Source organism: Medicago truncatula, chromosome 6 (genome assembly GCF_003473485.1).
Source record: "Medicago truncatula cultivar Jemalong A17 chromosome 6, MtrunA17r5.0-ANR, whole genome shotgun sequence".
Taxonomy (NCBI): domain Eukaryota; kingdom Viridiplantae; phylum Streptophyta; class Magnoliopsida; order Fabales; family Fabaceae; genus Medicago; species Medicago truncatula.
Genome location: NC_053047.1, coordinates 1,544,012 through 1,560,517, shown reverse-complemented (window position 1 = coordinate 1,560,517; position 16,506 = coordinate 1,544,012). Strand labels below are relative to the sequence as shown.

Here is a 16,506-nt window from a genome sequence, read left to right as displayed (position 1 = left end):
TGTATCGTAAGATGTGAGTGAAATGTTCAACCATATATGTTTGGTGTGTGCTCGCCAATCTCTATTGTCTCAAGCATACACTAAGATTTTAAAAATAGCAACATTTTTATTCATGTGACTTGCTTTATGTTTTGTAAATTTCCAAGCTCCATAAATTTCATAAAAAAATATATACATTAAAATGAAATATTCCAGTTGTTTGCAGCATTGGCTTTTGGAATGAATTAAAGGGCATGTACCATTGATGTTTCTACGTTGATATATAATACAACACACATTAATAAGTGTAACCCGTGATAGACTGCACTCTGAATTCAATGTGAAACAAAAAAGATGTCTCAACTGAGTCATGAATCATGAGGCCATGTTTCAACTGAATCATATAGTAATAGTAACTTGTAACACCCGTGATCTCAAAAATGTAAAAAACTCTTCTCAATACATATAATTAAAGCATTTAAAAATCACAGTCATAGGTCCATAAGTACAACTCATATGATAAAAAAGTTGCAAGAACCTTAGATTTGCTTACACAGATCAAACCTACAATACCCCACTTCTCTGCACTCAATGTATGCGAGTTTCACCGCTTGATTCTTTGAAACAAAACAAAAGTCACAACAACAGTCGCATCGCGATTCTTGATAATGAGAAGAACTGCCCTCAAATACCATTTATGTACTTCGATCGCGACGGTGTTGCCGTCAAATACCATTTAAATCTTGCATACAATGCCCTCAGAAAAGGGTAATTGAAAGAAGAAGAAAAGAAAGTAATTCATCTTCATAATTCATATCATTGGGGAAAAAATTCACCAAACATCATCAATGATGTAGGCATGAATTGTTACTGTTAAGATATGCACTAATGGTCTGTCTTGATTAGGGTCTCAGCACCACAAATTTTCATGTTCAGAGTCACGAGACACACATGGAGTAAGAGTCAACAAGGTAATCCAACAATATTTCCTTGCATTGGAAGCATATAAATCCCTGAATGAATTTAATACTAAAAACAAAATTATACTATTGCAAATTGAAATCCAAACATATCTTCCAATTGGTGACAATGATCTGTTTGAGGCTGAGAAAGCAACCTCACTAAGAAGTAACTCTGTACACATTCTCTTCACTGGTAAACCTTTAACTTGGTCAACTTTATGAAGCACGGACACTCCTCGAATTAGATATGCCCCGATGTAGAACATGTGTGATGTCTGACACCAACACGACACCACATATAATTACACTGAATTATGTAATTTTATCAAATTATTAGCGGTGTGTCGACGTGTCAGTGTTTGTGTCGTGTTCGGTGTGCGTGTTCGTATTTCATATGGTCAACTTCATTGTAAACCAAGTCTACAAGTTGATGAAACAAACTTTGACAGTAAGACCTTAGTTGTAAATCACATATAAGAATTCCAATGACGTATCCAAAAGTGCTTGGATGAGATGGTTCAAGTCTTTTCTAACTTAAACCAAGGATCCTTAGTTCAAATACAGCTCTAAAAACTAGGTAGCTTTAAAATTCTTGAGAGTTTTGTCATTGATTTTAGTTCTATCCGACTCGATGAATCAGTCTTTCAAGTTACGTACAAAGAACAATAAAAGCATTTCAATGACATTTAGAAAAATCATAAATTTGTTACTAGTTATGTATCAAGTGAACTTTATTGGTGTGTGTGTGTCATAAAAAATCACTATTCAAACAAATATTTTCAATACAAATCAATTCACTCAAAATCACTTTTATAAAATACAAATCAATTCACTCAAATCAATATCAAACTTGCAAACTATAATCCAGAGACACTGGAGATGCATAACTAATCAGACTTTTAGCACATCATTCTCACTAAAGAAATGAAATAATACTTCCACTGACAAATAAAGCTAACCATTGGAAGAAAAAAAATCAATTGCTATACAAGTAATAGATTCATTGATATGGTATGCTCAATTACAGCTTCAATATAGTGTAGCATTTGTTTTTGGTGTGGAAATAACAAGTACAGTTGCTGCTATTGATCCAAAACTATATTTCCATTGTGGAAAATATGATGACTTCTTCTATACTATAATAAGGAAATGAAGAAGGCCAAAAAAGTAGCTGTAGCGGTAAAAGCGACAGTTTTCATATACATAATTAAGAGTCGGCTTTCATATTCATGAATTGTAACGGCGTTTCTTCTTATCTGGTGTTGAATGTACCTGTGCTTTGATTCCATATGTTTTTAGCTGATAATTTTCAAAAGCCTCTGAAATTTTTTCCACCTATAGGATTGTCCAAAGTACAAGGTCAGTGATGTTGGCATGAATGTGTAAAAAGAAAGTAAGATTAAACTTGGATTGGATTTAATTTTACTGACCAGTTCTGGCTTTTTTGAGTACACCCTTACTATCATATCTTGAAAAGATGCAGGCAACAAGTGGCTTATGCGCTCGTCAGGAATTGTAAATTTCTCATCACTTTCATAATCCTGAATAGATATATTATTGAATATGTAAATGAAAGAAATATAACTAGTAGCAAGTATAAAATAATTATTCAAGTTTCGTTTTCGAGAAATTGTAGTTTCTATTGAATAATTTATTGTCTAATTCATGACTCATTTATGAATCCCTCAAAATTATCGTTCACGTAGGCAGAAGCATTTAGTAATGAACTGTGTCGTTGATTTTTATATATTGCAGCCTATTTAAAACAAATGTCTTAGTTACATAAAATTAAAGGACAATCACAACTGAAAAATGCAAGCACCGAGAAATTATCACCTAATAAATCGCCTAATACAATATAAACACCATCAACAATAAAATATAAAGCTTATAAATAGGAAATCTTGATAAAAGATAGAAAGGTTCATTGCTGTACCTTGAAAAAGTGAATGCTGCCACCAAAACATGCACCAGAAGAGATAAGAAAAGATTACATTAGTATACAACATTAGGAAGTTCAAACAAACTGAAGGACCACTGTCGACATGTATTATTATTAGTCTTTATTGAATACCTTTCCAGAGGATTATGCTTTCCACGAGTCAAATCGATTTTGACATTACAAACAGCTACATCTTCCTCTTTCAACATAACTCCACCATTTTTCTGTCAAATGGTGTTGCATAAAAAACAATATAAAGTTCCTTGTTGAACCTTGGCAAGAATAAAAAACATGTGCAAATGAGAAGGATTAAAAAGATTAAGGACCTGGGAACAAACGATATCCTGAGGAGTGACTTTCTTAAAATTGTCCATTATATCCTTTGGAACAGCATACTCGTTACAAAACTGCAAAACGAAACAGAAACTTAATCAGCTTCAGTAACACTAAACAATAATTGTTGAGTAAATAAGAAAAACATCACAGATAATAAACAGTAAAAAACATGCCTGATAGAGATCCCGCCTTCGAATACGCAGGATCAACTCTCTAGCTTCCTTCAGTTCTGGCAAGGGAGAAGTCTCAATGGTTTTAATTATTGAGTCATCCAGCTGCATTTTTTCAAAGTAACATATATTTTGTGATTCAAAAGAGTGATTCGAAATTTCTTTTAATACACTTTTTATTTGAAAGAAGCCATAATAATTACCTTCCAGTATTCACCAGGATCTTGAATGCTAGAAGAAATCTGCAAATAATCATTTGCTTGCACAAGTGCGTCAACAACCATAAGTTCCATTGCCTGGAAACATAAAGATGAGATTAGAAAAAATTAAAACCACGACGTTTATGGATGAACCATCACGAACAAATGAAATTAACTTCCGAATAAGTAACTACTTCATACCTTTACTTTTGGATGCGTATAAACTGTTCTATACAGATCGGCACGAGTGGCAAACAACTTGTGGATGGTAAGATCTAGCAAATTACAAAGGCAAAGGCAAGAAAAATTAGAAATATGCGATTGAATAAGCATTAAAATAAAAGTTTGAGACATAATACTAACAGTCTTTTGCACGATAACAAATCTCGTCATCCAAGACCCGCATAGTCTCCATTATCCTGTAAGGATGATAGAATTTAAGATCTTGAAGAGACGTATTATAACCTCTGTATAAGGATGGCATTTAGGGTGGGTGAGGGAAAGAGTTTCCCACCATGAGAAAGTTTTTTCTGACCATAAGATTAAATAGGTGCACAGATTTTACCATGACCTGTCCACACCATATATTTTCCCCACATCTTCTTCAAGAATGCAAATCTGCAAATCAGCCACGAACAGAAGGAATTTTCGAAATTCTAATATACACATCTTACTATTTGACTTTTCAATCAGCTAAGTACTCTCCATTGTATTTGAAATCATTTGTTCAGTTAATAATCGTTCTATTTTCTTAGTGACCGCATGTCAAACCATCCTTTTGGAGTTTTGGAATCAAAGTAAGAATCTGTTGCCGTTATGGTCGCCGTCGCACCTCTCGTCGCCGGTGTTTAGATCTGCACCTCTCCGACGATGTTTAGATCCGCACATTTCCTTTCCTTGGGGTTATCATTTTGTTTCTATTACATTACATAGTACACACACCATATGTTGCAAACAGAACAACGTTACACACACGAAGTACGAAGTGAAAACAACATGCTTACACGATACACATAAGAAATGAAAATGGCCATGCTTTTTTTTTTTATTTTATTTTAAGGAATGGCCATGCTTGCTTATGAAATAGAAAAGGAAGTTAAAAGGGTATTAAAAGGGCGATTTTCGAAATTATTGGTATCTCTAAAATTCATTCAATGTGTTAGACCAAAATCATCTTAACAAAAAAGATTGATTTTAAATGGATATGGGTTGGTGGGTGAATTGCAGATTTGTATTTTCAAGGGTTGAAGATGATGGAGGAAAATATATGGTGTGGACAGACCATTTTAAAATCTGTGCACCTCTTTAATCTTATGGTAAGAAAAAACTTTCCCATAGTGGGAAACTCTTTCCCTCACCCACCCTAAATGCCACCCTGTATAAGATATACTTTTAAGTTATTGCTAAGAAAAAGTTATTTAGAAGAAATTCATGAAACCTCTGAAATTCAAAGTTGCACCCCAGACCACAAGCTCGACAGTCACGAGCAATATAATCAAATCTGTGAATCAATAGTTTCCGCAAATCATTACATTACAGCATAACTCAAATGCTTAAATTCGACTGTTAAACTTTATGCAGTTACTTACTTGTCAACATCGATTCCATTTCGTCCATTTGCAACAATATCATACAAGAATCCTTTCTCACTTGAGCTCTAAATAACCAACAACAAGAAAACAAATGTATTAAAAAGAGAAAAGAGATTTTGAAATAAATACCTACAATATGAATAAACCAGCAAATATTTCTTGAGAATAGACAGTATAAATATAAAAAGTTACAAGTCTTACCCTAGGAAGAGAAAATTCGGAGCTCGCCAATATCATTTCCTGCCAAGTGCCAAATAACCACCCATTAGAATATGCAACATGCTTAGTATGCAGAATAAATGAATAACTATATCTATATATGAAAATAACTCCAACAAAAGTAATAGCTATTTGAACATAGAATATTTACATTAACATGGGAACGTACTGAGAAAATCGTGTTACTAGAGAACTTTCTATAGAACAGTGGAACACAAAACTACCGTGGCTATCAGCATCAGTCATCAAACTTTACATACTGTGTTTCAAAAAGTGTCCAATACTTCTAAACTTCAAAAGAAAGGTATCTCAAAGTCTAGTTTTACTATGAACTTAGTCTCTTGTACTGAAAATTTAATTAACTAATTTACCTAAAATGTCATGATTATGATGCTTAAGAAGTAAAATTCTGAAATTCAATACACTTGATATAAAACAGGTAAAAGACAATTGCAAATAGTGGCATTACCTTGACTCTTTTTAACATGTGAGGGTCAATATCAATATGGTGTTCCCCAACTATATAATCAACCATTTTGACCGACATTTGTTCATGTGACCTACAAAGTACAAAATACAACACATTGAACACAACACTTTACGAATAACCAAATAAAACATAGTACTTTTTCGGGGCTTAGAAACACAAGAAAAACTTCTTTCTATAACATTACAAGGAAAAATGTAGAGAAAGGTGAAATGAATTAAAATGAGAAGAGTACCAATGAGAACCGCTGATAACTCGGGGAAGAAACTCGCGTTCAAACAAGTGACTGAATGGCCCGTGTCCAACATCATGCAGAAGTCCTAACAAGAGTGATGACAGTGTCAAAAATAATTTTAAAAAAATTAATGGAAACAAAATAACAAGCAGTTTTTGAGAAAAATTATATACCAGCAAGTTTCACTGATTGAATATCAAATTTATCAATACCAAGCTCCATGCCCTGTAAGATCACAGGCACATGTAATTCTTTCATCGGAAAAACTTAACTGTAACTTTATAAGGGTAAAATATGAAATAAAATAAAAAGTATACTTGGTAACTGTTGAGCTTTTCAACAGATTGACCAGCGATCCAATACACTCCAAGAGAATGCTCAAATCTGGAATGGACAGCGCCTGGATACACCAAATGTGTGAAACCTGAAACATAAAACAAATTGATTTACTGGAGTGATCATACACTGAGGTATACGAGTGATAGATATTTTATAAGATCTTTGATATATTCAGTTGCATCAAAGAAGCAATTATTTTCCCTATGGCCTATAGTTATAATTAGATTAAATATTGTCAATATTTATTGAGGAATCAAACTGGGACCACCTTGTAATTATAGTTACCCAACATACATATACACATGGACACAATTTTACATCATGTAGTAACAATTGCCTAAAAAAAACACAGACACAATTTTACATCATGTGGCGGATTCATGTCACACTAAACTTGTTATAAAGCAATCACAGTTTCACGAAATTGCAAAGTTATAAGTTATACTATCTAACATTTCAATGTCGAATCTAAATCATAAAACCAACAAATGAGGAGTCCAAAGCATTTATTTTTTTGAAATGGCAAAATTTATTGAAATAACTCAATATAGTACAAGACCTATCCAAAATAGAGCCGATAAGTACAATAATATTGCAACAGCAGGAAAAACCAAAGGAATGTTGCCCTCAAAATTAACTAACAATAAGTTGCCTATGAAACACCAATGCCCCAAACACTCCTTTCACTGAACCTACAAAAAATCAGAAACCAGAGGCACTAAAAAAGCCTTGCACCAGAAACCGCAACAAACCTATGCCAAAACACACCTAGCAAACCTATACTGTCCCATAACTGACTCAAAACAGTCTACAACACCAAACCCAGCAGACCACCAAAGCAATATAAAACCCGTTTGACGTAAAACAAAAATGCTTGTAATTCATTTTCTTCAAGTAAAACTCATTAGGCATATATGACTAAGAAGAACATGCTAACGAGTAATAAGTTCTTCAATAACAGTCGACTCACTTATGTCTCAATATACTGATTATCGTCTTTGGAGAATTTACATTAAGTCATGAACAAGTTTAAAACATAATATAACCATTCTACAGTGTAATACTTAATTGTCTGCTATTTATTCCATTATGTAACAACCTGATTTCAACGATTACAACAGAAAAATTTAAAACTATCTTAATAAGAGGGAACAGAACATAAATTAATGTCACTATAACCTAAGTTCCTACATAAGATACACAAATTTCCAATCATACAGATTTCAGAGCTATCTCCATTCTCCACCATAAAAAAAGCAATTCAGACACATAAAAACCAGCAAAAATTTATTAATTTCATTAGGCAAATCACAATCCAAAAATGCTAAAAAAACATAATTAAGAATAAGTAATTGTACAAGTGTATTTAAATTCCATAGTAGCTCCTTGATAAAAATATAAAAAAAAAAAAGAGTAAACCACTAAATTCGTCGAGGTTCCTGCGATTATGAGTTTTTCAAAAAGGTCCCTAACATCAGCAGTGAATTGGTCCATGACTCTCATAACTTATAAGGACTAATATTTGACAGAGTAAGAAAACTTTTTGAAATACGCATATAATCTCAAGGAATTATTTGAGAGTTCCCTGCAAAGTCAGAAACAAATTTAGTGGTTCAAAACGAAGTTGCAGACATATATTTGAGTAAACCACGAAATTAGTCTTTGACACTGTAGAGCACTCTCAAATATGTCCCTAAGATTATGAATACCTCAAATAGGTTCCTATGATTATGAATATCTCAAAAAAGTCTTGAACTCTATTAAATTGTCAAATTGGTCTTTAAATTTAACCACTTACTATCAATTAGGTCCTATATTTTAGCCCTTAACATATTCTCATAAAACTAATGAGTCAAATTTGACAGATTCAGTGACCCTTAAGAAATATTGATAATCTAACTATTTGAACGCGGCCTACAAAGTCAGGTTCAGGTTCAAATTTGGTCGTCTACCCATTTAAATTACACAAAAGCTTCTTGATAAAATAAATAAATAAATAAATAACCATCAAATTAGTCTCCGACTTTGTGGGACGCTCTCAAATAGTCGTATGAGATTTATGAATAGGGTTAATAGTGTTTTTCGTCCCTCTAATATATGTCATTTCCAGTTTTCGCCCCTATAAAATTTTATAGGGGCGATATATTACAAGGGTGAACTATTAACCCTTATGAATATTACAAAGATATCCCAAACATTTACGGTCAAATTTAATACTAAGACCAATAAGAGTAAAAAAAAAAAATCTATATAAGCTTCAAAACCAGTTCATCATATATATTTGATTCAACAAAAATCATATTAGTATACAATAAAGAAACAAAATCAATGGTTATAAATAAACTTGCCAAGTTGTTTCAGCTCACGAAGCCTGCAATATATACACAAAAAAAAAAAAAAAAAATCCATATCAGTATACAATAAAGAAACAAAACAAGATTTTGAAAACAACCCATTTCATAGAATCACAAAAAGTTTCAATCTTGCCTTTGAAACTGTTCAGTGTCAATGAACTTCAAACTCAGCTGAAAAAAATCAAAAACACCAAAATAAATTAAAAAAATTAAAAAATTGAATTGAATGAACATTGTCTCACAAAAATGAAGACTTTCTTTCTAACTATTGAAAAAATTTGGAAATGAATGAAAAAATTACAGAATCGATGAAGATGTTGCCATGAACGTTATCATGAACGTGTTTGTCACGAGAAGAAACGACGTCGTAACGAGGAGGCAATGAAACGGCGTCGTTGTGATAAGCGCCCATTGCTATTGCTGTTGCTTGTTGAGAGAACTGAATGTTCACTCAATCTGTAGATTCTGTTTCTGTCTTTCTTCTTCTTCTTCTTCTTATTCTAGTTGTAAGAATAAAGAATAATCTAATATTCTCTTTTAACTATATTTATATATATATAAGGTTGGAATGATTTAAAATTATAATCTTAGAGGTATTTTATTTTTCACATTTTTTGGTTTTCTTATTTTATATTTTTTATAATAAAGTTTTGGGAATTTAATATACACTTTTGCGAAAGAAAAAAAAAACTCGTTAGCCACATGACTAGACATGGCAACCGGGTTGGGCGGGGGCAAGTTTTAATATACCCGCCCCCATTTTACTGTACCCAGCCTCGTCCCCGTCCCCAAGTCCGTCGTGGATAGAAATGACTTTGAAAATGAAGTTTTTTTCGATAAAAAATATTATATTTGTATTTAATATTTTATTTTTTGAACTTTTTGAGTTCTAAAAGTATTTATTAAAGTATTGTACGTACTTGATGTCATTTAAAATTATTTTTCGATTGATAATAAAATAAATCTATTAAATATTTGTTGAAACTTTTTTTTTTTAACAAAAATAAAGGATATTCATTCATTCATATTGGTAGAATACATCAGAGAAAATAATATGATCAATATTGCTGAAAACGTAAAGGATGAATTTGCGAACCACGTCACCCAAGTTAATAGCATTCCACGACAAAATGCCTACAAATAATATGATAAAATCTAAATCACCAGAATACCCATGCTTCTGGATCTGCAACGTTGACGTTCAAATCATTGATTGAAGTTGAGATTGTCTCAAGCTGATATTTCAATACGAACCAAACGAACACCGCACAATAAAATATGTGAAATCAAACAATGTCGCACAAGACGACGAACAACACAACGTCGCACTAAGACGACGAAATCACGAAAAAACAAGAAAAACTTGATGTATGTGGAAATCACTTATTTAGATTGAAAGAAAAGAGAAAAAAATGCAGAGGGTGATTCTAGGTCAAAAATTGACCTAAAATCACCCCTCCTTCATGTGTGAAAGAGAAATAAAACTTAGAGAGAATGTAGAGTTTCTCTCACTATAAAATTAGGGCCGACTATTTGTTGAAACATTATTGATCTTAAATGAGGTGATTTTGCCTTTTGGTTTTTTGAGAAATTTACAAGTGAAAGAAGGTGAGAAATATTAATAGTATTAGTTTCATAATGTGAATATAAGTCTTATTCATTGCTAATTATTGGAACAGAACGGTTGCAAGTCCCCCTAAAAAATCAAAGGGGCAAACCATTAGTCTTATTTTTTTTTAATTGGATCTTCTAATGAGATGATGTTAAGTGTGTGTTACATCTCTCAAAAAAGTGTGTGTTACATATAAGTCATATATTGAACGAAAGATTTGGTGTATATCACTAAGAAGATAAGATACATATAACTAATGTTTTTATATTTTTATGAAGATGTGTTGTTTAAACTCATTTAATCTGTATGGTTACTCCAAAGTCGTTCTTATAAAATTGGAGGCTCAGCTCTCATAGGAAAAATAGGTTTCTAATAAAAAAAGCGCACAATTTTTTTTAAGAGATTAATCTTCTATTTAAATTGAAAATAACACTCGTATAATATGGTTATTAGCCACCGAAATTAAAATTAGCTATTATTTTTATTAAAGACGTGTTTGTTAATGGAGATAGATGAGAAAAAATTCCAAATATATAGTAGTTTTCTACATTCATAGATAACTCTAAAATGCATTTTAAATTGTAATGGCCTAGTAGTTGTGTATGTCACTGAAACTTTTATATTTGGTTCAAATTCACACAAATGTTCGGGATTGAATCTCAAGACCGATGACTCAAGTACATTCTTTTTTACTAATAAACTATTCCAAGATATCTATTGATTTTTTATATTTTATTTTATATACCTAATACTTTTGAGTGCGATATTAATTATTTTTTTAGGCTCCTAAGATTGCGAGGCTCGGCACCGCATCTTGCACATGCCAAGGGCTGGACCTGGGTTACTCTTAATTCACTTTAAAATAGACTCCCATTTGAAATTTCAAACAGTGATATCGAAGTATTGATTTGACTTGATAGGGGGTGGAAGTAGTTTCGAATGTTGGATAAATGATGTAAAGAGTCTCACACATGAGAAAAAAATATTCATATTTCAAGTATGAGTTAAAATTATCACATGAAATATAAGAGTTGATGCATATAAGCAAGAAGATTCACACCAAAACTCGTTTATATGATTGTTATTGAACGAATGACTATCCAACTTAGCGTTGCTTTTAAAAATACAAACAAAAGAAATATAATACGAGTCTTGATAACGAGTGTCATTGGAATACCCTTTAATCATTTTATATTTAAAAATTAATATTCCTTCAAAAAATTAATTGCTGCAATTTATAATACATTGAATATACAAATTTGCATAAAAACTTACCATTTTACTATCCTTAAAGAGTACTACTATAAGAAGATTATCATGAACTTAACTCAATTGATAGAGACATTGCATAATATATCAAGATATCAAAATTTAAACCCCCAACACCCACTTCTCCATACTTAAATTGTGTAAACTCTACTCACTAGAATACAATACCCTACAAACCCTAATTAACATTTTTGATATAATTTTTGGATTTAAAAGAGAGAGAGTTGGGTTGATTATGATTGATGAAGTAGTCGTGTATGTTTCTCTTGATGACACGTTTACGTAAAGTAAATTATTACTATTCCAAGTCAATGGGAATATACCATACTCATCATCATGCGTCCACGTTATGTCAAATGTCCCCTAAAGATGGTGGACAAATGGGAGGACGCAATTCAATCAAATTTATTTCTACTATTACATTCTAATGTATGTTAACAACTCTACATTTATTTTCAATTACTCTACTTTGTGGTTACATAATTTTTGGGTTTGTTAAAATATTTCACATTATATTTTAATGTTACAATAAAAACACACAAACACAATTTTATTAAAAAAAAAATTTAATATGTTCTTCGTCCTAATATTAGTTAGGATTTTTTTTATTCAGGATTCGAACGAACCTTGCATACATATATTATGTAAAAATCCTTGTCAACTTAGTTAAGTTCAAAGGAACTTAAGATTTTGTTTTTATTCTCTATACATACATTTTAGACTATAAAAATGACTAGACTATTTTTTAGGGGTTGGTCCACCATAGATATTTGAAGTTAAAAATAATGGTCAGTGTGATGTATTTGAATAACGGAGACAAACATAAGAGACTAAAATGTTGATTTTACGATATACTCTCTCCATCCTTATATCTAAGCACCCTTTTATTAGAGGCAAAGTGTGCTTAAATATAGGGATGGATGGAGTATAAGACCAAATGAAAATTGAAAATTAATTAGAAAACCAATAAACCTATTAAGCTTCCTTAAAAAAAATAGACCTATTAAGCCTATTATATACTAATAAACGAAAAATATGCGTTCCATGTTATATTTTAAATGGCAGAAGTGTTTTTTATTTATATTTATATAAGGATTAAGTGTTTGTCCAAATTATTTTGCGAAATTATAACGAATGTGCGCGCTTGTCCAAATATTGCGAAAGGAAAAGCAAATTAAAACCAGAAAAACAACTCATAAAGACCAAGAAAGCACACATTAGCCCTAAAACCAGAAAATATTTTTATGTTTGAAAATATTTTTGTACGTCAAATTTCGAAAACATGTTCACTCGAAGTTTAAGTGGTATGCAAATAAAGAGTTATAGTTTATGTTATAAGTTCGATTTTAATGTTAGGTATTTTATTGGTTATTTGAACCTTAGATTCCTTTTACCTTAAGACTCCTATCAATCGAATTCGATGACGGTTGTTCTAAATATATTAAGACAAGTAATGTGTGATTAAAATTTGTAAAAGTAAAAAATTAATTTATATTTGTATCATTTCAATATTATTTTGTTATTTTATGATCTCTAACAATTAATAAATAATGTCTATATTAAATATTATTTTCACCGCGCGCACACACATATATATATATATATATATATATATATATATATATTAAAATGGTCGCTCACTAACAGAGTTGATTAGAGCGAAAGAGGATATACTCTCACCTTGTGACAAACCAAAATTTGATTTCTAGCTGACAAAATACTCATTTGTTTAGTGTCTAACATACATCATATAGAATTACTTTCAATTGAGGAAACTTATGATTTTTTCTTTTGTTAATTTTGTCTTATTTTCTCTAGACGCATTTGAAAGGTCTCTATCTAAATTTCGCTTTAGACTTAAAAATACATTGGACCGGCCCTGCCCTCTGTCCTTGTATACCATGTATCCTTCAACTGTCTTTATATGCATGATCTTTTGCTATTTGGTTAGCCTGCAAAGTGATCAAAATGTTATTGTTGATCCTTTTGAAGGTAAGTGATATATATTTCAATTTTAATTAAGCCAACACAACACTACTAATCTTTCTAAATATGAACCCTATACAACAAGAGCTCTCAACTCGATATTCTCAAAATGGAGATTATCAGCTGATAAGATAAAGTGGACCATCAGCGAAAATATTTGTAGCGGGACAGCTTTAGAGCCAATTGATATCACTGTTAAAACCGTGATGCCTTCTGTAACGCCCCAATTTTATTTAATTATTATTGGTCGATTTAAAGTCTTTATATATATATATATATATATATATATATATATATATATATGATTTTAAATAATTATTGTTGATTATGTGGTGTGTTATATTTTATTAATGATTTATTTTGATATTATTTAGAATAATGTGAGAAATAGAATTAATTGGAGTCTTGGGGTTTTATTTTAATTAATAGAATTAAGGGGAGTTAAGCGTAATTAAAGGGAGTTAATAATAGAAGTTAAGAAAAAGGGAGAAGTTAGAAAACCAGTTTTACGTGAAAACATCAGTTTTGGGGAGAAACCAGGAACAAGAGAGGAGAACCAAGAGTTGATCTTTGCTGTGCATTTCTTCTTCAATTTCTAAGGTAAGGGTGAGGTTTACTTCAATAGTATAGAATTTAAAGTCTGATTTTGAGTTTAACAGGTTTTGGTAAAAATTGGAGATTTTGGGTTTATGATGAAATTGTAATTTTTGAAGTTGTAAGCATGAATTTGATGTTAGAAATAGGTTCTAGTTGCACACAGAAAGTTAATTTGCATCTGTAAACTGATTTGGGGAGTGATTGGAAGAAAAATGGGATTTTTGGGTAAAACCAGTTTTCTGCCCGTACAGAAGTTCATCGCTCGCCTCGCGAGTAGCTGTGCTCGCCATGGCGAGTGAGCAACTTCATAGCTCGCCTCGCGAGCAGTCCAACTCGCCATGGCGAGTAAGCCTGGATAAAACTTGATTTTTGAAAAGGTGTTATAAGATGTTTTGGGAATGGTTTAAGGTACCTAGAGGATATTAATGATGAATGGTGAAAGTTTTAGGTTAAAAAGATGAATAGGGAGCTTAGAATTGGAGTTTGAGTGAGAAAATAACATTTTTCCCGAGAACACCTAATTTTCACTCGCCTCGAGTTCGCCTTGAACTCGCCATGGCGAGCTAGTGTTTTTGTGAACTCGCCATGGCGAGCAGATGTGCTCGCGAGGCGAGCTACTCAGTTCCTGAATGTTGAATTTCGTGCTTGAATGGTAGTACCTTAATGTTGTTGTGTTGAGCATAGTTTCATGTAATTATGCATTATTGTGGTTGTTTTGATTGCTGGATTGATGATTGCTGATGATGAATGAAATGTATGCAAAGTATCGAATCATACATGTTGTTTAAGTTGAGTCACATGGAGTTGCATTGCATGGTCAGTTGTATGTAGATATACACAAGTAGGTCCATTGCATATGCATAAAACAGCGGTGAGGGCTTCGGTCCTGGAGTACTAGTTGCTCAACAGCGGTGAGGGCTTCGGTCCTGATGAATGCTTTAACCATTCAAAAGCGGTGAGGGCCTCGGTCCTGATTGGTACCACATGCATTATTGCATTTCATTTAAGAAGTCTAAGATGGTGTCTTAGCAGTGGTCATGTCATTTGCATGAGTCTTAGTGGTTATTCAGTTGTTATCTGATAAAATGGTTCTGGTGTTGAATATGTGATATATATATATATATATATATATATATATATACTATACTCATTGTGATTATGGTGTGTTGTTGATGTTGTTGTTGCTTGTGGCTTATACCTATATATGTCTACAAGATAATGTGTTGTTGCTTAGGGTGTTAGATTCAATTGATGATTTTTAATATCTATATTTATTGTTGTGAATCTCACCCCTTCTGCTTGAAAACGTTGCCCTTCCTATGGGTAACTTGCAGGTGACCCTGAGTAGTTGGTGGTGGCTCAAAGTCGTGTCTAGGGCTCTGATACGTGGGATGGGATTTATCTTTATTGTTATTGTTGCTTTTCCTTTCAATGTATCAAATTTTGGAACTTGTGGTGTGGAGCCTTTTATTGTCTTTGAACAATGTTGATGAATTATGCTAAGGCCTTTAATGCCGTAGGATGTTGTTGGATTGAAAACTATTCCGCTGCTATGTTTTCATATTTTATCAAGTGGTTTGATTAAATAGTTTTATTTTCTATTTAAGAATTTTGAAATGACGTGTAGCATACCCGTTTGGTGAAATACTCTGATGATTATTGTTATTTATTTACTTTTGGGTAACGGGGTGTTACACCTTCCATAAACTGTGATTGCACTTTCATTGACAACACCATTTTCCACATCACCTCAGTGTATCTCTCTCCCCTCTATTTTATAATTCCATTCCATACTTATTATAAGAAGAAAATAAAACATAAAAGACAATACAATTATTAATCGTTTTTTTAAGAAACATTCATAAATTGTTTAATTTTTTAAATACTTTTTTTGGTATCATTTACTAAAATATTACTGTAGTTAGTGGAGTGATTCAGTGAGATGAAATTCAATAAATAAAAATATATTAGTGAAAAAATAATAAATGTTGCATTGGTATATAAACGACAATTATTTTAAACATGCACATATACCATTAAATTTGAGTCCATATCCATTAAATAACGAGTAGTATTTAATATTTATGCATTGAACTTTATTGTAATTAATTTCATCAAACGAAATATTTGTTCGGCTATAGAAAAGCAAAGTCTTTCTACTTTATAAATATTACTATTTTATTTATAAAAAAAATAGTTATGCGGGTCAGATGGGATAATTGTGGTC

General features: G+C 31.8%; 1 protein-coding gene across 1 annotated transcript; it reads right to left on the bottom strand.

Annotated features, from left to right (window-relative positions):
• Nucleotides 1-1,883: 1,883 nt before the first annotated feature.
• On the bottom strand, nucleotides 1,884-9,331 carry LOC25495178 (deoxynucleoside triphosphate triphosphohydrolase SAMHD1 homolog). The gene is made up of 19 exons (XM_013595357.3): nucleotides 9,117-9,331; nucleotides 8,949-8,986; nucleotides 8,810-8,832; nucleotides 6,440-6,546; nucleotides 6,296-6,347; nucleotides 6,123-6,207; nucleotides 5,870-5,960; nucleotides 5,383-5,421; nucleotides 5,179-5,246; nucleotides 5,028-5,090; nucleotides 3,953-4,008; nucleotides 3,791-3,864; nucleotides 3,593-3,685; nucleotides 3,393-3,494; nucleotides 3,210-3,290; nucleotides 3,016-3,107; nucleotides 2,878-2,893; nucleotides 2,372-2,482; nucleotides 1,884-2,276 (listed from the first exon to the last, which is right to left on the bottom strand). The coding sequence occupies exons 1-19, from the start codon at nucleotides 9,225-9,227 to the stop codon at nucleotides 2,169-2,171; spliced, it is 1,410 nt and encodes a 469-aa protein (XP_013450811.1). The 5' UTR covers nucleotides 9,228-9,331; the 3' UTR covers nucleotides 1,884-2,168.
• Between the last annotated feature and the right edge of the window lie 7,175 nt (nucleotides 9,332-16,506).